The 27,817-nt window shown below is 37.3% G+C and overlaps 1 protein-coding gene across 7 annotated transcripts in view; it reads right to left on the minus strand.

The window, feature by feature from the left end:
• The window catches only part of PRDM5 (PR/SET domain 5), a 224,190-nt gene extending 198,611 nt beyond the window's left edge, over positions 1 to 25,579 (minus strand). For all 7 annotated transcript variants that reach the window (XR_012476834.1, XR_012476835.1, XM_074228332.1 and 4 more), the window contains exons 1-2: positions 25,457 to 25,579; positions 17,897 to 17,980 (exon numbers count right to left, since the gene is read on the minus strand). Coding sequence is in view for 5 of the 7 variants with exons in the window: in XM_074228332.1 (XP_074084433.1) it covers positions 17,897 to 17,980; positions 25,457 to 25,549 (177 nt within the window). In the remaining 2 variants the exon portion in view is untranslated. The remainder of the gene's footprint in view (positions 1 to 17,896; positions 17,981 to 25,456) is intronic.
• Between the last annotated feature and the right edge of the window lie 2,238 nt (positions 25,580 to 27,817).

Raw genomic sequence — 27,817 nt, forward strand, 5'->3', positions numbered from 1 at the left:
TTGTGTCAGCATGCCACTTCACTTCCTTTTATTGGAAGACAAACAAAAATTGATCTGGAATAGAGGTGAAGGAGAGATCATTTAACAGTCAGTCTTCTTGCAAACCATGACCAAACAAAAAAAACGTATTTCAAGAAACCAAAAAATGGAAGTTTTCCAGATTTATCAGAATTTTAGGGAAAGTAAGAAGAATACACTGAACACTTCCAAAAACTAACTATAGAAAAATAATTTAGAAGACTTAAAAACAGGGGGTGGAACCAAGCTGGCAGCCTAAAGGCAGCATTTCCCAGAAATTCCTTCCCAAAAAAAACTCCAAAAGCTATCAAATTATGACTCCAGACAAAATTTAGAGGGGCAGAACCCTCAGAAAAACTGAGTAATACATTTTCCCAGTGCAAGATAATTTAGAAGTTCCATGGGAAAGGTATGTTTCACTAGGACCAGGGGTTGGAAAAAAGTCCTGGCCACAGCTCAGTGCAGTCCAGCCCAGCTCAGGGATCACCAGGAACAGCTTGAAGGGGTGGCGAGAGAACTCTGCTGCACCAGAATGAGTGTGGAGTGAGGGGAACCAATCTTACAGCAGCCCCAGCCTCAGAGCAGCCCTGCAGCAAGAACCCAGGGCAGAATCAGGTGGGAGGTTGCACCTCCAGAGCACAGCCCACAGACAGTAAGGGGGTTGGGGGAAATTGCAGAAATCTCTCTGCTCTCCCTGGGGAGGAACTCTGCTATTTACCCACACACACAGATCTAGGTTGCAGTTTGGCCTTCCATACTAAATTATCAGGAACCCTCCTCACAGCTCCAGGGCAGAGGGGAGTGTCTGTGGTTATCTATATATCAAAGCACAGACAAGAGAGCATAAGAACCTGGAGGAATAAAGGTCCCAGTGGGGTGTCCCAAAAAAAAACCCAAAGCCTTGGAAGTGTTGTAAATTAGTCTTGGGCTGAGGAAATGAGCAAATTAACAGAAAAAGAAAAACATGACCATAGAAAATTAGTTTGGTACCATGGAAGATCAAAACACATACTCAGATGATGACAAAATTGAGTCTTGCATATCCAAAACCTCCAAGAGAAATAGAAAATGGGTTCAGATGATGAGCTCAAAAAAGCCATTGAAAAGCAATTAAGGGAGATGGAGGAAAAATTGGGAGGAGAAATGAGGGTGATGCCAAAAAATCATGAAAACCAAATCAGCAGCTTGGTGAACGAAATACAAAAAACTAAAGAAAATAATATGTTAAAAACCAGTTTACACCTAATGGAAAAAGCAGAACAAAAGGCAAATGAGGAGAAGAATGCCTTAAAAAGCAGAACTGGCCAGCTGGAAAAGGAGATAAAAAAGTTCTCTGAAGAAAATAACTCCTTCAAATGCAGAATGGAACTAGAGGAAGCTGATGACTTTGTGAGAACTCAGGAAGAAATAAAACTATATCAACCCCCCCCCCCAAATTAGAAGAAAATGTGAAATATCTCATTGGAAAAAGGACTTAATGATATTGAACTTAATGAGGAACTTAATGATATTGAACTGTTTGTATTCCTGCATAGGAAGAAGATACTGATAACTAGTATGAACTTTCTTATTTATAAGAGCTGTTAAAAGGAGCATATATAGAAAGGGCACAGGAAGGGGCAGAATATAGAGGTATAATATAGTAAAAATATGGAGTCAATGGGGGATTAAGGGAAGTACTGGGAGGAAGAGAAATGAGAGGAAGAAGGAGCTAAGATATTTCACAGAAAAGTCAAGAAAAGGCTTTTTCAATGGAGTGGAGTAGGGGAATATGAGGAGGGAATGAGTGAGTCTTCATTCTCATCAGAAGTGGCTCAGAGAAGAAATAACATACAAACTTAATAGGGTATAGAAATCCATCTTACCCTAGAGAAAAGTGAGAAGAAAGGGATGGGATAAGGGAGAATGGGGAAGAAGGAAGGGGGGGAATAGGTGATTGAAAAGAGGGAAGATTGTGGGAGAGGGTACTCAGATACAACACACTTTTGGACAGGGACAGGATGAAAGGAAAGAGAGAACAGAATAAATGAGAGTGGGGAGGAATAGAGTGGAGGGAAATACAGCTAGTAATAATAACTGTGGGAAAAACATTGAAGCAACTTCTCTGGTGGACTTATGATAAAGAAGACAACTCACCCCAGAGAGAAAGCCATTGGAATCTGAACATAGACTGAAGCACATTTTTTCCTCTCTCACTATTCTTGAGGTTTCTCATCTTCTTGGGGGGGGTATGTTTATTCTTATGACAAAATTATTGTAATAATATAAAATAAATAAACCAAGAGTCTACCATAGGGGAAAAAAAGGACTTAAAAACGCAGATCAATGGAATGATCATTATTCCAGAGAACCATTGTACAGCATGCCTCTCATCCCTGAAAGAGAGATGAGGGTCAGAGGGTGAAGAATTAAACATATTTTCAAACATGGTAGCTGTGCATTCTAGTGTTTGTTAGGTTTGGGTTTTGTTGTACATATTTTTTACCGGAGGTATTTTTGTTTGTTTGCTTTTCCTTTTGAAATAAAGAATCTAAGTAGGACTAATGGGTGAGAATGCCAAAAAAGAGCAGAAGAAAAAAGATTCATACATAAATACATATATACATATTTATACAATACCTATATGCATATATATGTGTATATGTATGTATTGCATGCATGTATGTATACATATGTATATATAATTTTTATTTTAATTCACATATGAGAACAGAAGAAAGTTCAAAGACAGAGACAGGCAGGACCATTTTAGAACTAATGTTTTGAATATGCTATCTGCTCAAAAAATGATTTAAATAATAGATTCATATTTGATATATAAGCTATTATTCTACTTCTTTTTGAAGGTAGATGTTCATATGACAGGTTTTCAAATTCAGATAAACAAAATATTAAAATTAAAATTCTGGACAATAAATCCATAATGCTTTGCTAATAGAAAAATATTTCCCAAATGAACACTTATGAAAAAGCAGCCCCACCCATCCAAAGGTCAAAAGCACAAATTTGGCAATAAGAAAACAGACATATGTATAGCTGAATTGAAACTCTTTTAGAATAAATGGAAGATTTCATTTCTGAACCCTAAGTGACCTTCATAAGAAGGAAACCAAATCCTGTTCCAAAATACATTTCTTGCCACTTTCCTTTCATGTACTACTCCACTGCAGCCAACTCCCAAACTTCAAACATCCCAAATTTCATTCATTTCTGTCCTTTTTCCACTAATTCCTCCAATGTTTAGTTAGTCTTTTCATGGTTTTTTTAAGAGGCAAAAATATCATGAACCCAGTGATCAACCTTCAGTTGATGAACATCTCTAAATTTAGTTGCATTGGTCTTCTGACAACAAATATACATACAGTCCTTTGTAAGATTTGCCAACTCAAGGACTTTCCATATTAGTGGAAATTACCAGAGATTTTACTTTATCCATAGGATCTAGATGACCCAGGTCCTAGGTCATTAACCTATATCATAATGAGCAGCAGAGTCATAACACCTAACCTATTATAACCAATATTACCCTACTGTTTACCAGCTCTTTAACTTTGGAAAAGATGTAAAAGATGTCAAAGGCCAGAAACAAGTAAGAATGACCATTACTATGTACCCAGTAAGAAGTTATCTAGTTTGTTCTTATATTTCTACTAATAAAGAAACTTCTATCTAGGTATAAAAATCTAATTGTTAAAAAAACTTTTAAAAAATTAAGGCTATTCTTTTTGCAGCTACAATGCTCTTAGTTCTTACTTCTAGGACTAAAAAAGATCAAACAAATCTTTGTCATATGACAATTTTCAAGTATATAAGTATACAAGTATATTTCCAGAAGAAATAGTCCAAGTTTTTTCATCTAATTCTTATAGTATGATTTCAAACTCATTTTCCATCCTAGTTATCCTACTATGGACTGTCTTCCTAAAATATGGTAAAATATCCAGCTAGGAGGGGCAATGGATAGAGAATTAGACCTGAAGTCAGGAAGACTAAATCTTCCTAAATTCAAATCTGGCCTCAGATACTTGCTACATATGTGACCATGGGCAAGCCATTTAATCCTGTTTGCCTCACTTACCTCATGGGTAAAATAAGCAAGAGAATGAAATGGCAAACCATCACATTATCTTTGCCAAGAAAACTCCAAATGGTGTCATGGAAAGTTGAACATGACTGAAATTATCAAATAAATACAAAAATACCTGGGTACTTCAGACATGCATTCTAATATGATAAAGATAATGTTTCCCTAATACAATACACTGGTGGTGTCAAACTCAAATAGAAAGGGATCCTTGAAAGCCCACATATTGACTTATAAAATCAAAGATTAACATAATCTAAATTGTACTATATTTTTTTAATTGTTAAAACAGTTTATGATTAGATGTTCATCTAGTTGAGGCTGGACTAGGAATATTCTGGGCCACAAGTTTGACTTATTTTCTATACTCCATGCTGCAACTTAGATTATATTTGCTTTTCTAGCCTTCCTGTTATACTCACATTGAGCCTCTAAAATTCGAAACATATTCTTCAGATCAAATACTGCTTATTCCTCCATCATTTAATCCTTCAGAAAATCAGCTTCATAAGTACAAAGCTTTGCACAGTTCAGAGTTCTAGTCTATCACAATGTTTGATCCTGGCTGTCCAGCAATATGGTAACCATATCACCTAACTTTGAGTCTGATGCAAATTTAATATGCTAATCATATTTAATCAAGTTCATTCAAAAATATTAAATATCATGGGGTCAAGAAGATATTGCAAAGGATAAGGAAAAATAGATACACTATTGAACTGTTTTTTGAAGTGTGAACTGGTCCAAGCATTCTAGACGTCAGTCTGGAACTATGCCCAAAGGGCTATGAAACTGTGAATACCCTTTGATCCAGCAATATCCCTACTAATTCTGCATTCCAAAGAGACAAAAGAAAAAGGGAAAAGACATATATATATATATATATATATATATATATATATATATATATACATATATATATGTATATATATATATATTAATAGCATGTCTTTTTTGTGGTGGCAGAGATTTGGAAATGTAGGGCATGTTCATTAGCTTGGGAGTAGCTAAACAAGTGGCATATGATTATAATGCATTGTGCTATAAGAAATGACAAAAGGGATATTTTCAGAGGAAAAAATATCAAAACACATATGAATGGATGCAAAGTGAAATGAATAGTACCTGGAGATTATTATTATATTATATTATATACTTTATTATAATAAGAGCAATATTGTAATAATGATCAACTATGAAAATTTAGCTTCTCTGATCAATATATTGATTCAAGGCAATTCCAAGAGACACATATTGAAAAATATTATCTACTTACAGAGAAATAATGGATGAACTCTGGGTACAGATTCAAATGAGTTTTTTTACTTTATTTTTCTTGCTTTTTTTGCAATGTGGCTAATATAGAAATATGCTTTGTATGATTTCATTTGCATAATTGATATCAGCTTCTCTTTTCAGTGAGAAGAGTAAGGGCAGGAATGAGAGAAGAATTTAAAACTCAAAATTTTTAAAATGTAATAAACTACAAAAAAGGAAAAGTTCTTTGACAAATGACTGGAGGATAGATTGGAAAGGAGAGAACCTAGAGGCAAGGGAGACAGAATGGGAGGGCTTTGCAAAAATCCAGAGTGGAGGTTACTGGGGCCTGAATGAGGGTGGTTTCTATGTCAGAGGAAATAAGGAGATATATGAAAACTGGTATAAGGTAATAATGATGAGACTTGGCGACTAGTTGGTTTGAAATGTGGGAAAATGAGAAATTGGGCAAGCTTGAGCAAGTCATTTAACCAGCCTTGGACTCTACCTCCTTATCTGTAACATGAAGTGATTATATTAGATAATGTTCAAGGACTCTTCCAGCTATATATCCATGATGTTATGATTCCCTGATTAACCAGTCTGATTTTCCCAGGTTAAAAAAAAAGGATTTTAATTTAGCATTAATTTAGTCCCCATAAAGTTAGGATTATATTTTGTAATCATCATTCCTACTTGAATTCTCAGTTATTACATAATACTTTGTAAATAATAAGCACTCATCATCATGTATGATGATATGGTCCTCTTCAATTACAAAGGGCAAAAATCATCATCATCATCATTCATTCATTCAAATAACAAACAAGTAACAAAACCAAAGTAAAACATCACATTTGTTTTTCTTAGCTCTCTTCACCAAGTCTCAGCTCATCCCTGAGCAATTCTGATATGATTTTAGATTCACTCTCCATCTCTTGACCCAGATTCCAACATCTGTAAAGCAGCTGATGCTGTATTCCTGTCCTGGCATCAGTTTTTAACCCCAGGCTACTCAGAGATTGCCTTCAATTAAATCAAACTCAGATTCAGGGAATCCTAAGAAATAGGAACAGCCTGGCTTAAAATCTTCAGAAAATCTCCGAATGTACTCTATGCTAATGCCCTGCTTTCTTGGTGGCTAAATGCCAGACAGAAACACAAATAAGGGGGAGGGGGAAATTGTTTTAGTACTAAAAAGAAAACCAAATGTTACTTTGGACATAACTGTTGACAAGTTAATACATATGACTGCTCAAAATGTGGCAAGCAGGTGTGATGACTTTCATTTCTCCAATAGGTTTGGTGAGGACCCCAAAAAAGGAAAAAAAAACCCAACTAGAGGCCAGGCTTCTGCTCATGAGCTTTGCTGTACCAAACAAGACTGTTTCCTAGACAGCATACATGGTCAGAACCTGGACCATGATACTTGAATGTTTTCTATTCTTCCGACAAATGATTAATATCCAATGACCATCTGAATTGACATCCCTCTTCAAGATCCAGGAATTCAACCACTACTTCCCTAACATATGTTGTCTTCCCCTATTAGAATGGAAGTTCTATGAAGATGGGAGTTGTCTTGTTTAGTTATCTTAGTCTTAGTACAATGCCCAGCATATAATAAGCATGTAATAAGTGGCTTTTCATTTATTCATTCATTTATTGTAAAACCTTCCCTGGATTAACTCTGCATGAATAGCTTTAGGGAAAAAATAGATTTGGTTCAACAGTAGTAATGTCATAAACTTTCTCAAAATATAGCATTTTGACAAGCAAAAATTAGCCAACTTTTTCTTTTCAAAACCAAAAGCATTCTCCAATCTCCACCTCATCCACAAAATAAACCAAATGGAAGGCCTTCCCAATTAAAAAACAACCTGCATTGATTTTCAAAAGCTCAAATGTTGCAAGGAGAAAAGACAAGACATAAAGGACAAAAACGACTTGCTCCCATATAATTTGATATGTTCTCAGTCATGGAATCATAAAGCATAAGAGCTAGGAGTTCTAATCCAATGCCTTCTTTTATACTGGTCCTCATTCTTCTTAATGTTAATAAAAAGCATAAAGTCACAGTATTGCATAGGAAGGGACTATAGAGGTCACTGACTCCAACTCCATCATTTTATAGAAGCAAATACCCCAAACATCAAATGAGTTGCCCAAGGTCACATTGATAATAAGAGTCAGAATTAAAATTCATATTCTCCAACCCCAAACATAACATTCATTGGAAATTGCTCTTTTCTTGAAATATGCTTTCCCACAGTTTACAATCCATCATATGCCTCCACTTAAAAATATAAAAAGTGCTCTCTTATATAACACAAATTTTAAGAATATTTTAGTGACCTTTCTGTGCAGGTGGTACAATGAACAGTATCCAGCCTGAAGTCACAAGGACTGCTCTTTCTGAGTTCAAACCTGAACTCAGACACCAGTAGTATGACCCCAGCAAAGTCACTTAAATGTTTTTGCCTCGGTTTTCTCATCTGTAAAGTGAGCTGGAGAAGGAAATGGCAAACTATTCAGTATCTTTGCCAAGAGAATGCCAAATGTAGTCACAAGGAGTTAAGAGGTGACTAAAATGACTGAACAAAAATTAACCCTCCCACTCATATTGCTATGAACAATAAAAATTACAATTTATTCGATGAATACATAAAAATAACATTGGTAGAATTTAAGTCTTTAAGAGAATATACATTATAGAGGTGGCTAGGCTGTACAGTGGATAGTGCACCAGCCCTGGAGTCAGGAGTACCTGAGTTCAAATCTGACCTCAGACATTTCATAAGTACCTAGCTGTGTGGCCTTGGGAAAGCCACTTAACCCCATTGTCTTGCAAAAAAAGAAAAAGAAAGAGATAATATACATGATGAAAAATTCAAGTTTTTCTCTACTATATATATCCAAATTTCTTCCCTTAGCAATATGACAAAAATTTGATATCAGTTGTGAACAATACCATAAATAGAACAGAAGTACTCCACTAAAATGAGTTCTTATTGCTGATTTTAAGTCCAATCTCTCTTAAGTCCAATACCCCAACAATATTCCCTAAGTCTCATTTCCTTTATTAGTCTTCAGTTACCACCCAGAGTGGAAAGGAGACTGTCTAAAAGCAGTCAAAATATAGTTTTCCAAAGCTTTCCTGAGAGTAATGAGTAAATCCAAGTCATATTGGACCAGGCCTTCATTGACATTGTTACTTTGCTCTAAATTCTTGTCATAGAAAAGGGGTTGAATTAATTGAACAAATATTTATCAGTACCAAAGTGTAAGGTGATCTAAGTAAAAAGATTAAAAAGAAATATTTGGGGAGGAGTGCAGCTAGATGACACTGTGGATAGAGCACCAGCCCTGGAGTCCGGAGGACCTGAGTTCAGCTTCAGTCACAAAAAAAAACTACCTAGCTGTGTGATCTTGGACAAGTCACTTAATCCCATTGCCTTGCAAAAACAAACAGACATATGAACAAAAAAATCAATATTCTCTACTCTTAAGAAACTTACATTCTACTGAATGGATATAATAGTTTCAAAGAAAATTAAATATAAAGGAATTGAAGTAATATAATAGAATGACTAGAGAGCCAATCTTGGAATCCAGAAAATCCAAGTTCAGATTCTACCTTAGATATTTACTAGTTTTGTAATACTGATCAAGTCATTACATTTCTCTGGGTCTTAGTTTCTTCTTCTGTAAAATGTGAGAGTAAAAGTCAATGAACTTCAAACTCATTAGCCTTTCATTTGTCTATCTAGGATCCCTATGGCCTTAAAGGTCTCACTCAGATTTCTATCGATGATTCTATAATACCAAAAAAGAAAAAAAATCTCAGGAGACAGAAAGGATTATCCACTGAGGTGATCAGGGGAGGACTTACAAAAGATGTAGCACCTGAGCTGTTTCTGAAGTATGTTAAGAATTCTATGAGGAAGAAAAGAGGAGGAAATATATTCAAAGTATGGGAACAGATGGTAAAAAGGCATGGAATGCCTAGTATAGAAACAGCCAGATGGATTGCAGTAAAGATTATATGAAGAGGACTAATATGAAATAAGACCAAAAAGGTCAGTAGGGAGTAGGCTACAGAGGGCTTTTTATGCTAGATCTGGAGGTATTTGGATTTTATCCTGGAAGCAATAGGGAGCCACTGACATTGGCGGCCCCATGCCAAACCTGAGTAGTCGATAGGGCTTCCTGGGTGGCCAATTCAATCATTTTTCTGTACTAACCCATTCCATTCAGACCCACAGAAAGCAGAATGTTATCATCTGCAATCCAAAAACATTTAAACAATGACTTTCCATGTCACAAACACCTAAAGGTCCACTATAAACAAGAAGGAGCAAGAAAGGATTCCAGAAAATTAAAAGCATTTTTTTTTCCTAAAAAACAAAACCTTTTGGAGGCCTGGAGCTGATTCCACAGCAGCAGGACATCTGTATGTGCCCAGAGACAGGGGAAGAAAAGAGAGAAATATAAACAAAGAGCCCAGATCATAGAAAATGGGCCAACACCAGAAAAAAGCTTCAACTGGTCACCAACTCTGAATCTTGGGATCCTACAACTCCATCAAAGAAAAACAGTAACTACTTCTCATCCAAGAATGACCACTATTTTATAGATGCAAATAAGAATGTATTTCTTTGAGAAGCCACATCCATTTAAAAATTTTTTAAAAATCCACTAGTCAAGTCATAAAATATATGGCAAATGTCAAACCATGTCCTTTGTAACCCTGGAAGACTAATATTAGTAAACAGTGGAGAGAGGAAGAGGAAATTCATGCTGAAAATTAAATTCCTCTTCCTTTCTATTGTGTTTTAGATAATCCAACAGATCTTCCTGGTGATATTCTCTTTCTCCCGCAATATATCTCATACCAAGGATGGAAGAATCTTCCTTGCAGTCATACTAACTCAAAACCTCTCAATGGCTTCTTATAGATGAGTGAAATTTGAAATTCTCTAGCTGGTTTTCTACACCCTCCAAAACACCAGTTCATCTTTTGAGCCTTATATTTTATTATATTACTGCTTATTTTACCATATCACTATTTTCATGAGCTCTGCTCCAGACAAAGTACTCTCATCCAATATCATACCTCCATGTCCTTATTTACTTGCCTCCATCCTCTCTCTTCTCTTTCCTCTAAATTCTTACTCACTCTATAAAGGAAAACTCAAATGCCACCAAGTTACTGATATGTCTTCTACTCTTTAAAATGAATACTCTGTGAGGGCAAGGGTTATTTCTTTTTGCCTTTGGCATTGTCTAGAATCTATAAGACAGTGAGTGTTTAGCTTACTAATAGAGATTTTCAAAGATCATACTTTTCAACTTGACTGATGCATAAGATCCTTCCACCACAGAACTCAAAGAGCACCTACTATTGTATCTCTCTGATGTGAGAGATGCTTATCCTTCATTCTCAAAGAAGACCTTGACATCAAAGGAAAGGATACCATGACAAGCCCCTGAAGTGGATTTGAGTGAGGGTCACTTTCTTCTCCAGAGTCATCTGGGCCCAGTGGCCAGATATGAAATAGGACTGGAGATGGCACTGGGTATGAGGCAAATAGAGTTAAGTGACTTGCCCAAGGTTGCATAGTTAGTAAGTGTTAAATATCTGAGGCCAGATTTGAACTCCCATCCTCCTGGAGTCCTCCTAACTCCAAGGTAAGTGATCTATTCACTGCACCACCTAGTTGCCCTCTTTCATGTATTTATCTTGGGATGTTGTGTATTACTGGGTTGCTATGGTGATCAGTCAAGTGGGATATGCTTTAAAATGGTGAATAAAGGCAAGCTACCATCATCATAGTCATCACCTTGTTCTCTTTTTATTTCCCAATGTAGTTCAGATATCAAATGTTTTTAAATAAACTACTATGCTGTTGTAATTCTTTAATACATCATGCTTTAAAGTTTATTACTCAAATGAATAAAATAACTGCTTTTTCTAGTTTCATTAAAATATTGGGATGGGGAAGGTGGCTAGGTGGTGCAGTAGATAGAGCACTGGCCTTGGAATCAGGAGTAACTGAGTTCAAATCCGGCATCAGACACTTAATAATTACCTAGCTGTGTGGCATTTGGGCAAGCCACTTAACCCCATTGCCTTGCGAAAACCTAAAAACAAAAGCAAAAACAAAACATTAGGATGTAATCATCTGTAGGTTCATTATGCTATAACTATTGTTATTGCTATTAAGGTTTTCTGTGTTTGTGTTTGATTCTCTTAAGAGATTATAAGTGGCAGAGAGTAGACATTATATCTAACCTAAACTTAAGCATTTAATAAATGGTTTTGGGAAAAGATATTTCTCAGTCCATCATTTCAATATCTCCAACAATTGTATGGAACCTTAATCATGGAAGGAAATCACTAGGAGCTGGGAATTATAGGAAAACTTTTTCTTTGAATGGAGGACAAGAGTATAAAAGCAAGGAGATAGGAGATTTATTTTCAAAAACTTACAATTAGGTTAATATGTCTGTACACCCAATTCAGTTTTCTTTTGTTTCCTACATTATTCTCTTCTTCCAGGTTCTTTTTTTTATTTTAATTTAGAATTTATAATTAGTTCTCTCTCAAGGTAAATACACACACACTTACACATAGTCATACCCAAGTACTTGGGATAAAAAGACAAGAGTTAAATAGTCAATATACTCAAGGACCTTATATTTCAACAGTGGAGGAAACGTGCATATATTAACTATGTATAAAATAGATGTACATCATAAATACATATGAAACATATGTAGCTATATAAAAATATAACATGAAAAGATACCTATACACACACACACACACACACACACACACACACACACACACACACACACACACACATATATATGGATTTCATATAGATTTCATTGGAATTGTCTTGGCTCACTGTATTAAGCAGAGTAACTAAACCTTTCACAGCTGATCATCATTGTGATCTCCTGGTTCCTTACTTTTCATCAGTGCATATAGTTCTTGCCATAATTTTATGAAAACACCCAACTTCACAGTAAATCCTGAATATTCCTGACTGTAGCACCACAGTAGTTGAATCATATTTTTCTGACTGCTTGCAGTATTTTCTCTTTGATTTGGGAGTTTTATAAATTAGTTATAAAATTCCTGGGAGTTTTTTGGGAGGGGCTCTCATGGTGATAGGTGAATTCCCTCAATTTCTAATTTACCCTCTACTTCTAGGATCTCAGGGAAATTTTGCTGGATTATTTCTCAAAAAAATGAAGTCTAGGCTCTTTTCCTGGCCAAGACTTTCAGGTAATCCAATAATTTCTAAATTATTTCTTTCAGATCTATTTTCCAAGTTAGTTGTTTTTTCCAATGAGATATTTTACATTTTCTTCTAGTTTTTCATTCTTTTATATTTGCTTTATTGTTTCTTGATTTCTCACAAAATCTTCAGCTTCCTTTAGCTCCATTCTAAATTTTAAGGAGTTATTTTCTTCAGAGTTTTTAATCTCCTTTTTCAACTGACTAATTCAGTTTTTAAAGCATTTGTCCCCTCATTGGCCTTCTGGACTCCTTTTTCCATTTGTCCTAAACTGTCTTTTTCTTTCTTTTTTTTTGCAAGAAAACAGGGTTAAGTGGCTTGCCCAAGGCCACACAGGTAGGTACTTATTAAGTGTCTGAGACCAGATTTGAACCCACGTACTCCTGACTCCAGGGCCAGTGCTTTATCCACTACACCACCTAGCCACCCCTCTAAACTGGTTTCTAACAAGTTATTTTCTTCAGGTTTTTTGGTATCTTCTTCACCAAGCTACTGACTTGGTTTTCATAATTTTCCTGCTATTATTTCATTGCTTTCATGTCTATTCCTAATTTTTCCTTTACCTCCCTTACTTGCTTTTAAAAAAATTTTTTAAGCTCTTCCATAGCCTGAGACCATTTTCTATTTTTCTTGGAGACTTTGGATACAGAAGCTTTGACTTCATGATCTTATGAGTGTATATTTTGATCCTCCATGGAAGCAAAGTAATTTTCTATGGTCAGATTCTTCTTTTTCTGTTGTTTGTTCATTTCCTCAGCCTATGACTGATTTACCATACTTCCAAAGCTTTTGGGTTTTTCAGGGACATTCCCCCTAGGAATCTTAATTCCTCCAATGTTTTATAAGAGTCTATGGATGACCACAACACTCTGCCCTAGAGTTGTGAGGAAGGTCCCTGATCCTTTAAGGAAGTATGGAGGTCCAGACTGCAACCTGGACCTGAATATGGACAAAGAAGCAGAGTCCTGCCCCAGGGACAGCAGAGAGACTTCTGCAGTTTCTCCCCACCCCTTACCATCTGTGGACTGAGTGCTCTGGAAGCACCTGTTGGGGGTTTGTAGGTTCCCTGAGACCAACACTGGCAGGCTCTTCCAAAAAAGTTGGAGCTGCTTTGCTCCAGGGCAGCTTGGTTGTGGTCCAGTCTGTGCTGAGACTTTTTCCAACCCCGGGTCATGGTGGAATAGATCTTTCCCATGGATTGACCAAGTTGTCTTGGACTGGGAAATCATTTAGCTCAGTCTTTCTGTGGGTTCTGCCCCTCTAAGATTTTATTAGAGTCATAATTTTTTGACTTTTGGAGTCTATGGGAATTCCTACCTCCATGCCATCATCTTGACTCCAACCCCCTCTCTCCTCCACTTTCTTTGCAATGTAGCCATGGGATTGTCTTTGTTGTTCCAAATTAAAGTATTCCTTATCTTGCTTTCCTGTCTTTGTAATGTTCAACTGTCTCCCATGCCTAGAATGTACTCTCTCCTCACCTTTGCTTCTTGAATACCTCTTTTCCTTAAAGACTTGGCTCACTTTATTCTTGAAGGCTTTATTGATTTACTCAACCATCAAACCTCTAGGCTCATTAACTTCTATGTCTTCACATATTCATTTTATATGTGCATGTTTAAGTATGTGTACATGGATATAAAATGAATGTGTACATAAAAGATGTACATATTTTATGTGTATAAATAAATAAATGTATAGATGCATTTTCATATTATATATGTCTATAGCTACATATGTTCCATATATATTTATGATGTATATATATTTTATACATAATTTATATATATATATATATATATATATATATATATATATATATATATATGTATATGCTTCCTCCACTGTTAAAATATAAGGTCCATGAGGCTATTGACTATTTAACTCTTGTCTTTCTATTCCAAGTGCTTAGCACTTGTTTGGGACATAATGGATAATAATAACTATTGATCTTTTTCTAGTGAAACTATTTTATAAAGAGTTATTTTCCCAGAACAACTTTGCTTTCAACCTAGAAGTTTTGAAATGCTGCCACAATACTATCATTTCCCTTTAAAAATATTCATTGCGGGGCGGCTAGGTGGTGTAGTGGATAAAGCACTGGCCTTGGAGTCAGGAGTACCTGGGTTCAAATCCGGTCTCAGACACTTAATAATTACCCAGCTGTGTGGCCTTGGGCAAGCCACTTAACCCCATTTGCCTTGCAAAAAAAAATATTCATTGTTCTGTGATTAACTTTTTGAATCATTCATTTTAGTAGTTTAGTATTTAGTTACTTTATAAGCCTATCATTTCAATTCCAGTTATTGCTTATAATTTTGCTGCATTGTGGTCCATAAAGTATAGGTTTAATATTTTGTTTTTCTATATTGGCTTATGAGTTTTTAAGTCATAACTTTAAAAATTTTTATGAAATTGATACACAAAATTCAAAGAATGTAAAATTCTTATTATTTGAATTCAGCAAAAAGTCATAGGAATAGGGGCAGCTAAGGAGCACAGTGGATAGAGCACCAGCCCTGGAGTCAGGAGAACCTGAATTCAAATCCAGCCTCAGATACTTAATAATTGCCTAGCTGTGTGACCTTGAGCAAGTCACTTAACCCCATTGCCTTAAATAAAAAAAGTCATAGGGATAACATATGTTCATTTTTTAAAGAAAGTCATACTTATTAGAGAAAAACCCCTTTGAATGACAGATTATAATATTTAAATAAATAGTTCCATATGAAAAATAATTAAAAATATAGAAAATATGGGAGACTAAATTTTGATCATGAAAATCAATACAAAATTACAGTGAGTCATTTTTAGCCAAGGACACTGGGGCAAGGACTCCAGTTCAATGGTAAGAGAAGTAATCGTAGCTATATGGCCCTGAGTCCAACAAGAGAGTAACAACTGACTCCATTTTGACCTTTAGCTTATGCATTAGCCCTTAGTAGATTAAACAAGAGCAGGTGATAAAATTCATGGAGGAATCATCAATTCAGTTATTCTGAATCTGAAAAACCTTCCAGCAGTCTAATAGTGACAATGTTCAACTGAAATATCAACTATTCACAGTCCAACAAATGCAAACTGGAACAGGAAGTTGTACAGCACAGACAAAAGGCAGCAAATAGAACTCTCCCAAGATCACACCACTTTGGAAATAAAAAATGTTCATGCCTCCAGATCAAGCTGTGAAAGCAGCAGAATTCTTCTCCCCTCCACATCAATTCAGAAGTGAGTTCAGACCAATACTAACATAAAGTCTAAAGTCAAAAGGAAGGCTAAAAGAATAAACAACCAAAGAAAAACCACTTTTTAAGAAAGCTAATCTGTTGCCAGACAGGAAATTTCAAAGAAATAAACATAAAAGAAAAGAAAAAAAATGAGTTGAAAACATTTGCAAAGCCTCAAAGAAAAGTATATATGGATACAAGCCCAAAAAGAATCCCCAAAAGAAGTAAAGGAAGAGATTTATAAAAAAAAAAAAAGCAAAAATATTAAAAACCAAATAGAGAAAAATTGGGTCAAGAAATGAAAGTTAACAAGAAAGTTATGAAAAGTTAATTAATGAAAAATTGATGAAAAACATAGAAACAATATTGAAGAAAAACAACTTCATAAAATTACAATTGGCCAAGGGCTGATAATAAAATAAATAATAACAAATAAATAATTACAAATTAAAACAACAATTAAACAAGGTCAAAATAATGAAAATAGATGAAAAAAAGGAAACCAACTGACCTGAAAAATAGTTTGTGGAAAATAATTTGAGAATCCTTAGACTATCAGAAAGCCAGTAACAAAATAAGAGACTAAACATCATATTTTCAAGGAAATTACAAAGGAAAAATGTTCAGATATCTTGGAACAAAACAGTTAAGTAGAAATTGAAAGAAAATGCTAGTCACCTTCTGGAAGAAACCCCCAAAGTAAAATTTCCAAGATTAGTATAGTTGTAATCTGTAAAATTCATGTCAATAGAAAATATTCCTGGCAAGATTCAGAATAACTGAATTGATGATTCCTCTATGAATTTTGTCACCTGCTCTTGTTTAATCTACTAAGGGCTTGACTCATGTCAAGCAATCAGAAAGACTGAATTCAAGAATAATAGAGCTGTAGTCAGGATCATGCAAGATTTAGCAACTAACACCATAAGGAAATGAAGGGCTTGGAATAAGATATTTCAGAAGGCAAAGGAGATAAGATTATAACGGAGAATAACACAGCTATGTTTTATAAGCCTACACCATGCCAGATAAAAATTAATCAAAAAGAGGGAAAAGGCATTTTTTTCCTCAAAGAGCTTACAATCTTACTATAAACATATTGGGGAGGGAATGGATTTTTAAGCATTCTTCAAGAAAAAAATAACAACTGAATAGAAAATTTGACATTCAATCATAAGACTCAAGAAAAACATTAAAAACTAAGCATATATGAGAAATAATAAGACACTAAACAAAGTTTAACTCTTTACATTCTTATATAAGAAAATGATATATGTAACTCCTCAGAACTTTATCTTCAATAGGAGTCTCTGAGGGATAATATCAAAATAAGAATAGAATTTTGATGATGAAGGATATGCTAAAAGACTGGGGAAGAGAGAAAGAAAAAAAGGAGACACACATAAATGGAGTAAGAATCTATACAATAGAGAAAAGAATGGGGGAGGATTAGTCAACATTCAAATTTCACTCTCACCTAAAATGATTTCAAGGAAAGAATACATATACAGACACAATTGGGTACTGAAATGAATATTACCCAAGAGGAAAGTATAAGGAAAAGGGATTAAGGAAAAAAGAGGTGGAATAAGAAAGAGGTAATGCTCAGAAACAAAATAGATCAAAGGGACAGATTTTAAAAATAGAAGGATAAATTTAAGTGATTGGGATAGAGGAAAATATACAGTTGGCAAACATAACTGTGACTGTAAAGGAGAACTCACCCCAAAAAATTGAAAAGGTGAGCAAAATGAATTAGAAATCAGAATCCAACCATATGTTATTACAAAAATAATCACATTGCTCAGTAATTTTCTGTATGTTTGTGTAGGAGCATAACCATTTTAATATGAAAATGAACAAACCAGGAAAACCAGGAATTATACTTCATTACTTGATCTTATAATTATTTTATATTTAACTTTTAATAATTGGTACCTTCTAAGCACTGATTTTAATTTACAAATACCTAAATAAAACAACCATCTTGTACTCACCTCCCACATTAATCTGCAGTCCATACTTTCATCCAAATCCTGAAGCATTTTCTTCTCTCCAGCAAATGGGCCAAACTTTTCACCCTAAACAGGAATGACATTGAAAGTCATTGCTACAATCATTAAGTCAGTGGTGTTGATGGTGAACAACACTGATTAAGAAAAAACAAGGTGTGAGAACATTTTCTTTCCACAATCTCATGAAGCTTGGAATCCCTGGGAAAACGTTAGATAAATATGATGCCAAACAAAAGTTCAAGCTCTTGTCTTCCTAGATGATCTAAAATCAAATTGTTCTGCTGCTTAATAATTAATCACAAAACAGGACTCATAAAAAAGATTGACTTATTTAGAATTCTAGGAAGGCCTTGAAAAAAAGTGCCTTATTCATAATATTTAGGAAAGGGGCTTCCAAATCAAAAGCACTGAGATTTTTGAAAACAGCTTTATTGATCTATTTTTGTCTTTACATTGCCTAAATTTCTTGTCACTATTCCACATCTTAGAGAACCATCAAAGACCAGTTTTTACTGGTTTGAAAGAAAAGATCACTATGCTGAACTTCACTACATTTCCCTTAAAATAATAAATCTATCCACATCACTGATGGAAAAGAAGGGGCATGCTATCCTCAAACAAGTATATCCCAGCTCTAGAAACAACACTAAGAAGGCAAAGGGTGGACCTGGATCTGCCCTCTCTGTAGCAGTCAGAATTTGGAAACACAAACCAAACATTCTTCAGTCAAATCTTCAAGGAGACTGCAAGAAGGTGCTCCTATACTCCTGAATGGAATGTCTTTACTACAAGCTGACCTTGAGAAAACTTCCATTAACAGCATCATCTTCAAAAGGATTAGGAAGGGATGACTGTGATGTAGGGAAGCAGCAACAAACACAGTAGGAACAGTGCATAATCCATATTCAATTCACCAATAACATATCAAGTGCAGACTGGGCATAAGGTATGTGCCAGGGAATAATACTACAAAGATAGATATAAAAGGAAACAGTCCTTACCCTCAGGAAGTATGGATTCTATAAAAGAAATCTTAAGGAAATCTCAATCACTATACAATGAAAGTAACTCCTCTGTAGGAAATAATTGTATTCTAAAGCTGGAAGCAACTCCAGAGAGACCATCTTGTTTACAACCTCACTGCCAAAGAACTGAGACTTTAGAAGGAGCATCAATATTACTGTCATTACCTCAACAGCAGCAGTATGGGAGCTAGTGTGTATATATATATACATATATATATATATGTATATATATATATATATATACATATATATATACATATATACGTATATGTATATATAACGTATATATGTATATATATGTATATATATACATATATATGTATATATATACATATATATATATATATATATACATAGAACTTTACATGTATTATTTGATCTTCATAACAACCCTGGGAGGCAGGTGCCACATTCCTCACTTTTACAGATTAGGAAATTAACACTGATACTTGAATTTGCAATAGAAGTCATTGAATCCAACCTCCTCATTTTAAGATGATGGGACTGAAGACCAGAGACTTTGAGTGACTTGCTCACTTACATTGTAATAAGTGTCTAAGTAGGATTCAAAGTTTCCAGTGCTATAAGATTATGACTGCCTCCCTATAGGATTATGATACAAACTCACAAAATATATAAATGGAATTCATCTTCATACTAGAAAAACAAGGGCTGAAGTTGTACAAATATGTCTGATCTAACAATGATATTTATAGAGTAAGATTTGCAAGTCTTTTGTATTTTTTGATCCTCATCCTAGACCCACAGGTATTATTATCATTACATAGATGAGAAAAGGTATAGAATTGTTCAACATATACATCTAAGTCTCAAGGACAGATCTTTCTTTTCCAAGCCTAGCTTTATCTAAAATATATTACTGGGGGCAGATAGATGGTGCAGTGGCCCTGAAGTCAGGAGGACCTGAATTCAAATCTGGCCTCACACTTAATAATTACCTAGCTGTGTGACCTTGGGCAAGTCACTTAACCCCATTGCCTTAAATAAAATTAAAGTATATTACCTATCTTTCTAAAATGTATTTCCTGCATCTCTACCTACAAATATCCACCTCCTCCAAAACCCTGATGAAGTGATATGCTCTGGGAAGCCTTCCTTGATTCCCTCAAGTTAAGTGTCTCTGCCCAAACTCTCTCTTTCTCCTCTGAGGCCAGTGCTGTTCTAAAGTGAAATAGAATTGATAGCTTGTTTATTTTAATTACTACTATTGCTGCTGCTCCTGTACCTACTAGTACTACTACTAGTACTACTACTAGTACTACTACTACTACTACTACTACTAAATTTGTTTGTGAACACATCCATGTCAGTATAATGTAATCTTAGTAAAGTAATGGATAGTATATTTGTATCCCCAGTAAGATGCTACAATTTTGTTCATAGCATATACTTAATAACTATTTGTTTAGAAAATGATGTAGTACTATATACAGTTCCAGGTTTCACTTTTTTTGGGGGGGGGGGAAGGAGTTAGTCCTTTTTTATGACTGGATAGATTTGGATAATGGTGGTTATTTTGTAGACTAGGTACTCACGAGGAGGAGAAATACAATTGGTATTCACAGAAAAATTCATTGTCAAAGGCTTCATTCTTCTGGATTTTTAAAATTATAAAATACTGGTTCAGAGAAGAAGGATCAAAGAATCTTAACTTGTTTTCACCTGCTATAAATAAGTTTTCTATGTTGCTTTTTTTTGGATCCCAATGTTTCCATCTCTCATTTCCCAATCCTTTAAACACTGGTTTATTGATGGGTTTTGTTATTTTTTCCTCCCAAAGAACTGGCATAAGCAAAAATTGAATTTTTCAAAATGTATTTTATTTTATTTTGCTAAAGTAATCCCTGTCATGTTGAAATGTACCTATGGTGCTTATTTTCTCACATTTCCATTTCTCTCTTGGACTAATTCCTCATCACACTATTCTCATTTCACTGTGACCCTCAGTCAATCTATCCCTTCCACTTCTCCTAGTCAATGATCCCATCTATGGTCTCACCTTCTTCTCTTCTAAATTAGACTTTATCAATGGGCAGTTCTGTTGGATGCAACTTTCTAGCCTGAATTCCTTGTATCTTCAAATTTGCCTACTAAGAATTGAATAGACAAGTTGATCACATCTTGCCAGTGTTCACTCCTGAGACTTTTCAATATTTCTCTCTTTCTCTCTCTCTCTCTCTCTCTCTCTCTCTCTCTCTCTCTCTCTCTCTCTCTCTCCATTTTCATTCTAGTATAGTTCTCCCCTCCTTAAGTAGCATTGCCCCCCATATTCACCCCTGTTTCTGGTGACATATCATATCAGTGTCAGATTTCCTTAGAATATACTATCAGCTTTAGCTCTAATGCTGTTGAGAACTTCTATGGTGTCCAAGTATAAGTATATAGGGCTGTACTACCATGGCCATCCCAAGATTTCTTAACTGTTAAGTCTAATGCCCAATTCTCAGTCATTCTTCTTAACATCTCAATATTTTTAACTATTGTTGACTATACTCTGGATATACTCTATGTTCTCTCAGAATCTGCCTCTCCTCTTGTCTATCTGTCTATTCCTCCTCAGTCTCCTTTGCTGGAAACAATATCTATGGTCCAATCCCAAGACACCATTCTGGACCTCTTTCTCTTCCATCTCTGTACCCTGCCCCTTGATGATGTTCTATGAGTTCAGGTGACAGTTTCTTCTCTTTATACTAACCTACCTCTTTCATTTATCAACCATTTACCAAGCTGTCCAGGCCATTAAATTCAAGGAGCATTTAACATTATTGAATTAGGTTAAGGTTAGGCCCATATAGTCAGCATCCTTCTGTGAGAGTGTCTTCTCCTGGAATTAGCATCAGAATATCAAATTCAATGTCCAAAACAAAATTATTTTCCACTGAATTAATGAATAAATAAAAAATATTTATTAAGAGCATACTTATTCCAAATGCTACATTATACATTGGATATAGAAATATGAAAACTTAAGATAAAAGATAGTCCTTGCTCTTTAAGAGTTCACACTCTAATTTGCAAAGATAACATCTAAAAGAAAGTTCAGCTGCATGGTCATTGAGTCCTAAGAGTGTAGAGAAAGGTCCAAAGTTGTTTATTAAATTAGATAACACTGCACTGGATCTGAGGGTCATCAGAAAGGTCAGTTAGCAAGACTCTGAGGAAGTTAGAAAGCAGTGTCTTTTTTTAATCAACAGTGTTAACAACCCCTATCTGTTCTAAGTAATTAGATATCCCAAGGTTCTGGTAGGAATAGTCTATGGGGAAATACAGGAAGAAATGGGTTAGATGCGAGCTGGGCCAAGATGTCTTTCCTTCCTCCCACAGGTGTGGTTGCTACTAGACAGCAAAGTTCATTTAATGATGTTGCTACCTTTCTGACCTAGCAATAACCTCCTAATTCTCTCCCTGCCTCATTGAGTCACCCATGTGATTTTCCTAAAGCAGTAATCTGACAATATTATTCCTTTACTCAGTAAAAATCCAATGGTTTCTTTTTTTTTTTACCAAAAAAACTATTTTATGGAGAACTCACACAGGGTAAGCACTCACAAGGGGGTCAGGAAAAGCAACACAGCAATCACAAAGGATGCTGTGCTCTATGAGCAAGGCAGAATTGAAGCAGCTCAAAGGAAACATGACATCCATAAGTTTAGAATAAACACCACAGGTTTTCACATAGACTATTGTTACCTGTAGTAAAACATTCCATACTCCTAATGGTTTGATCAGTCACATTCAGACAAACTACAATGTGTCTCTATAGTGATGTCATTTCAGTCTTCTTCAATAATAGACAAGAACCGAACCAAACCAACCAGCATGAAAAATAATCTCTCCTTGACATTTAAATAATCTAGCCTCAATTAATATTTCTCTTATCCATACTATGGTCTAGCCATACTTGCTATTTTGCTTATTCTAATATATGTTACATTATTTCCCACCTTGTGCCTTTGCACTAGCACACATGTGGAATGCCCTTCCCTTCCTCTCCTCTACCTCTTATTAGCAGTTCCCTTCAAGCCAAGCTGACCCTTTTTCATATGATTAGTGCCTTCCCTTAATAAACTCCTTTGTTTCTTGTTGATATGAGTTTATATGTTGTGCATTGTAAACTCCATGAGGGTAAGAACAGTTTTGTATTTAATCTTTCTTTCTGGAGGACTGAGTACATAGTAGCAATTTGTTGAATGCTTAATTGATTTAACATAGGATCTATTTCTTTTCTGAACTCTAGATTTTCCTTAGAATCTGACCTGGAACTCTAGATACATTAGGTGTGTAAAAACATGAAATGGATGGATGGATGGATGGATGGAAGGATGAATTCTAGATGAGGAAGTGATATGGTTAGGAGAGATGATAGTGAAAAGTCCCAGGAAGCCCTGGTCAAGGGCTTCTCTCACACTAAAAGAAATTTGAAGGTTTCTAGATAAACTTTTCTATATCATAGACTCAATCTTTTTGTCAGGAACTTTATTGGGGCTAAAATCTGTAAAATACTAGAACAAAAATATATAATTTGTGAAATATTTCTATCAATTATCTTCTAAATGTTGGCAATGAGGATGAGAAGGAAGAGGGTGGATATCATAGATTTTGACCTGAAAGATATCTTAGATGTTACTGCATCCACATCTTTCAATTTACAAAGGAGGAAGCTAAAGCAGAGGTTAAATGGCTTTTCAGCTGAGAAATGCCTCAGCAGGGGGTCCTGAAAACCCCTTGATTCCTGTGACTTTCTCATGCTGGCTAGCCCCTACCCTCCAGCCCCCTTCTCCTACTGATGAGTTTATCCCAGGGCTTCTTCAGCAGCACCATGCCATTTACTTAGTACTTTAAGATTTCAATCATGTTTCATGTCATTTAATCAACACATGTTTATTTGTTGGACAGGAAATATTCTCGGAAATGGAGGTAATAATGCAAAAATGCCCTGTCCTCACAGAGGGTACCTTCTACTAGGAGAATTCCAAGTTCACAAATAAGTAAAGATTAGCTACAAAATAAGTATTCATTGATAAGAGGGTAAGATCCCAAGGAATCTAAAGAGATATCTTCAAGGAATTAATATTTGAGTTGAACCTTGAAATGAATCAGGTTTCTGCAAGACTTGATGGAGATGAAACAGGAGAGATTTCCAGACATATAGAACAGCTGGTAAAAAGGACTTTGAATGGAAAATAAAGATTGATTTGGCTGGTTCAGAGAGAGCATAAGGAGAAGTAATACATAGTCCAGAAAGATGGGCAAGAGCCAGATTGCAGAGGGTTATCAATGCCAATATTATTGCACCTGATTCTCACAACAACCTTGTCAGAGAAGGGCCACAAGTATTCGCATTTTGTAGATGAAGAAAGTAAGCCTGAGACAAGACTTGCCCAGGATCCCCATGTCTTCCTTAGAAGAGGATAGACCAAAAAAAAAAAAAAAACAAAACAAAACCCAAAGAGGATAGACAGACCTGCCAGGTTGAAATGGGGAGATAGGATGTACTAAATGGGTAAAAGGGGTCAGGAAGAGGATTTGAATCCAGGTCCTCTGACAATAAATCTAGGCCTCTTTCCCCTCCCAATAAGGCTGCTGGGCTTCCCTAGTCTTCAAAGGTCCTATCAGTTCATGACCTTACCTTTCTTTTGTTCCTCTCTCCCTCCATTCCCTTGTATCTTGATTTTATTTCAGATTTGCTCCTGTGTATGTGGTGTTTTCATTTAAAGCTACTGAGGGCGGAGAAGGCATCATTTTTTTCTCTTTGCCAGTTAATTACGGATAGGAGCTGGTATTTGGTTAGTTCCGGGAACTCCAGATGACTAGAACTAACTTTTCATCTTAGCAGGTCACTGAGGCGGCCCTGGGAAGGCCTTGAACCCAAGTCCATTTGGCTTCCCGGCGGGCTGACTCTTCAGCCTCTGGTGCCTCGAAGGACACCGGGAGCCAGGTAAGTTGAGGATAAGCCCCAGGTGTTCCCACGGACTGCGAGGGGCCCTGGTCCTACGCCTGGGTTGATGGCTCTCTCAGTGGAGGCCACCGCAATCCTTGGGCTACTCAGAGCCCCGAGTCTTTCCGAACTGGCATCACTGGAGAAAAAGGTCTCCCTGCTCTCCCCGTGTGACTTAGCCTGAGTTCCTAAAGTGGCAGAGCGCCCCAGCCGCCTGGCAGCCGTCCCATCGGCCCCAGTGGCCACCCTGGCACGGGATGGAGGCCACAGGGCCGAGCCTTCCAGGCGGCCCCGGCAGCAGCCCAGGCCCAAGGCTGGCGGCAGCCCGGCCCTGAGAGACGGGAGGGCGCGGCCACCCCCTCCTACGTGGCATGGCGGGGCTGGCACCCATGTGGGGCCTCAGGCTGGGCCGGCACCTCCCCCCCCCCCCCCAGTCCGGCCGGCCTGGGCTTCTCCTCCGGGGGCAGGCCCCCCTTCCTGGGAGTGGGCCGCGGAAGCAAAGGGAAGGGAGGGAAGGAAGAAGCGGGGGCGCGGGGCCAGGCTGGGGGGCTCACCCACCTTCCGCACTCTTCGGGCCGTGTAGAGCCCCATCCCGTCCTGGACTTGGGAAGCCTTGAGCGCAAACCTGTCGGGCACATACATGCCCAGCATGGTCCGGGGGCGCCCCGGCCCGTCCGGCCCCGCCGCCCGCCCGGGCCCCGCCGCCCCGGCGCGCACGGCCCCAGCCAAAGGCCAGGGGGCTGGCGGTGGGGGCGCGCTCCACGGCGGGCTCCGGGCTCGGCCCAGGGCCCCAGTCCGGCCGGCGGGCTGCGCCTCAGCCGGGAGGAGGCCCGGAGGAGGCTGGCCTCTGATTGGCCGAAAGTTTGCAGCCCAGCCGGGCTGGGCTGTGGAGGCCCGGAGGTTGGGGGCGGGGCGGGGGCGGGGCCGCCGGAGCGGAGCAGGGATGCTCTGCCGGCCGCGGCCTGACTGAAGAGCGGCCCTCTCTGCTTGGGCCTCCAGAAGCCCACCAGAAGCCAAGAAAATGGGGCGTGGTGGCTCAGTGGCTAGAGCACCGGCCCTGGAGTCAGGAGCACCTGAGTGCAAATCCAATCGCAGACACGAAATAATTGCCCAGCTGTGTGGCCTTGGGCAAGCCACTTAGCCCCCTTTGTCTTAAATAAAACTTTTAAAAAACCAAAGAAATGGGGCAAAACGCTCTCATCCTCCAGCTAACCATGGCTTACTCTCTTCTCTTCGGTGGCGAAGCATGGGAATCTCTAAAGCTGATACCCTTGCATCTTGGATAAGGATTCCAGAGCTAGGGGGATCTCCTCGTTGAACCAGAATCTACAATACACCCTTCTATGGTCTACAGAAATCCCCCCCAATTATTTTTAATTTAAATTTATTTTTATTAAAGATATTATTTGAGTTTTACATTTTCCCCCAATCTTGCTTCCCTCCCCCCCCCCCACAGAAAGCACTCTGTCAGTATTTACTTTGTTTCCATGTTGTACCTCGATCCAAATTGGGTGTGATGAGAGAGAAATCATATCCTTAAAGAGAACAGAATTCTCAGAGGTAACAAGATCAGACAATAAGCTATCTGGTTTTTTTTCCTAAATTAAAGGGAATAGTCCTTGCACTTTGTTCAAACTCCACAGCTCCTTATCTGGATACAGATGGCACTCTCCTTTGCAGACAGCCCAAATTTGTTCCCGATTGTTGTCCTGATGGAATGAGCAAGTCCTTCAGGGTTGAACATCACTCCCATGTTGCTATTAGGATGTACGGTGTTTTTCTGGTTCTGCTCATCTCACTCAGCATCAGTTCATGCAAATCCCTCCAGGTTTCCCTGGAATCCTGTCCCTCCTGGATTCTAATACAACAATTCCCCCAATTCTAATTTTAGAATTTTGGGGGGAGGGGTTTGCAAGGCATTGGGGTAAAGTGACTTGCCCAAGGTCACACAGTTAGGTAATTATTATGTGTCTGAGGCCAAATTTAAACACAGGTCCTCCTGACTCTAGCACCGGTTTTCTATCCACTGCACCACCTCGCTGCCCCATTTTTAGGAATTTTCCCTTAAATCCAGTGAAAATCTTGGTGATTAGCATTCCATCCAGGACTGTTCATTCTGTCCTCCTAAATTATTCACTCACGATTCACCCTTCTGAAACTCTGAAGAGGCTAGCTGCTCTATTTTTTTCTAAGTATTTTCTCCAAATTATGTATCCCAATCCCAACTTCTTCCACAGGATCTTCATTTGCTCTATTTTCCAGGTTCCTCCAAATCTTCTCTTCAGATGCTTTGTCCATCTTGTCCCTTTTTGAGATTAGACACCATCCACAAATCTCCTCAATGGTGATCTTTCTGTAGCTATCTTCTGTCTTAAACTTCTGTCTCTAACATCATCTGAATACAGGGTTTGGCCCATAGTTAACTCCCCAGCAAAACTGAACATCCTCTTCCAGGGGAAAAGATGGACTTTCAATGAACCAGGGGAATTTCAAATGTTCCTGTTGAAACCACTGGAGATAAACAGAAAGTTTGACCTTCAAGTATAGGACTCAGGTGAAGCATAGAGTGGAGGAGAAGGGTAAAATATGAGGGACTTAATGATCATGAATTACATGTATCCTTGTAAAGAAAAACGATACTGATAATACTCATATGAACCTTCTCATTTAATAGAACAGGTAGAGGGAGCTTTTATAGATGAAGCACAGGAGAGAGCTGAATTTGAAGATATAATATAGTGTAAAAATGGAGTCAATGGCCCAAAGGGAAATGTACTGAGAATAAGAGAAAGGAGAGGTGGAATAGGCTAAGATAGTTCATATAAAAGATTTTTTTTTTGCAATGGTATGGAAGGGGGGAAGGCGAGGGGGAATGAGGGAACCTTCACTCATCAGAAAAAGCTCAAAGAGGAAACAGCA

The sequence above is a fragment of the Macrotis lagotis genome, chromosome 3 (assembly GCF_037893015.1).
Source record: "Macrotis lagotis isolate mMagLag1 chromosome 3, bilby.v1.9.chrom.fasta, whole genome shotgun sequence".
NCBI classification, from domain to species: Eukaryota; Metazoa; Chordata; class Mammalia; order Peramelemorphia; family Peramelidae; genus Macrotis; species Macrotis lagotis.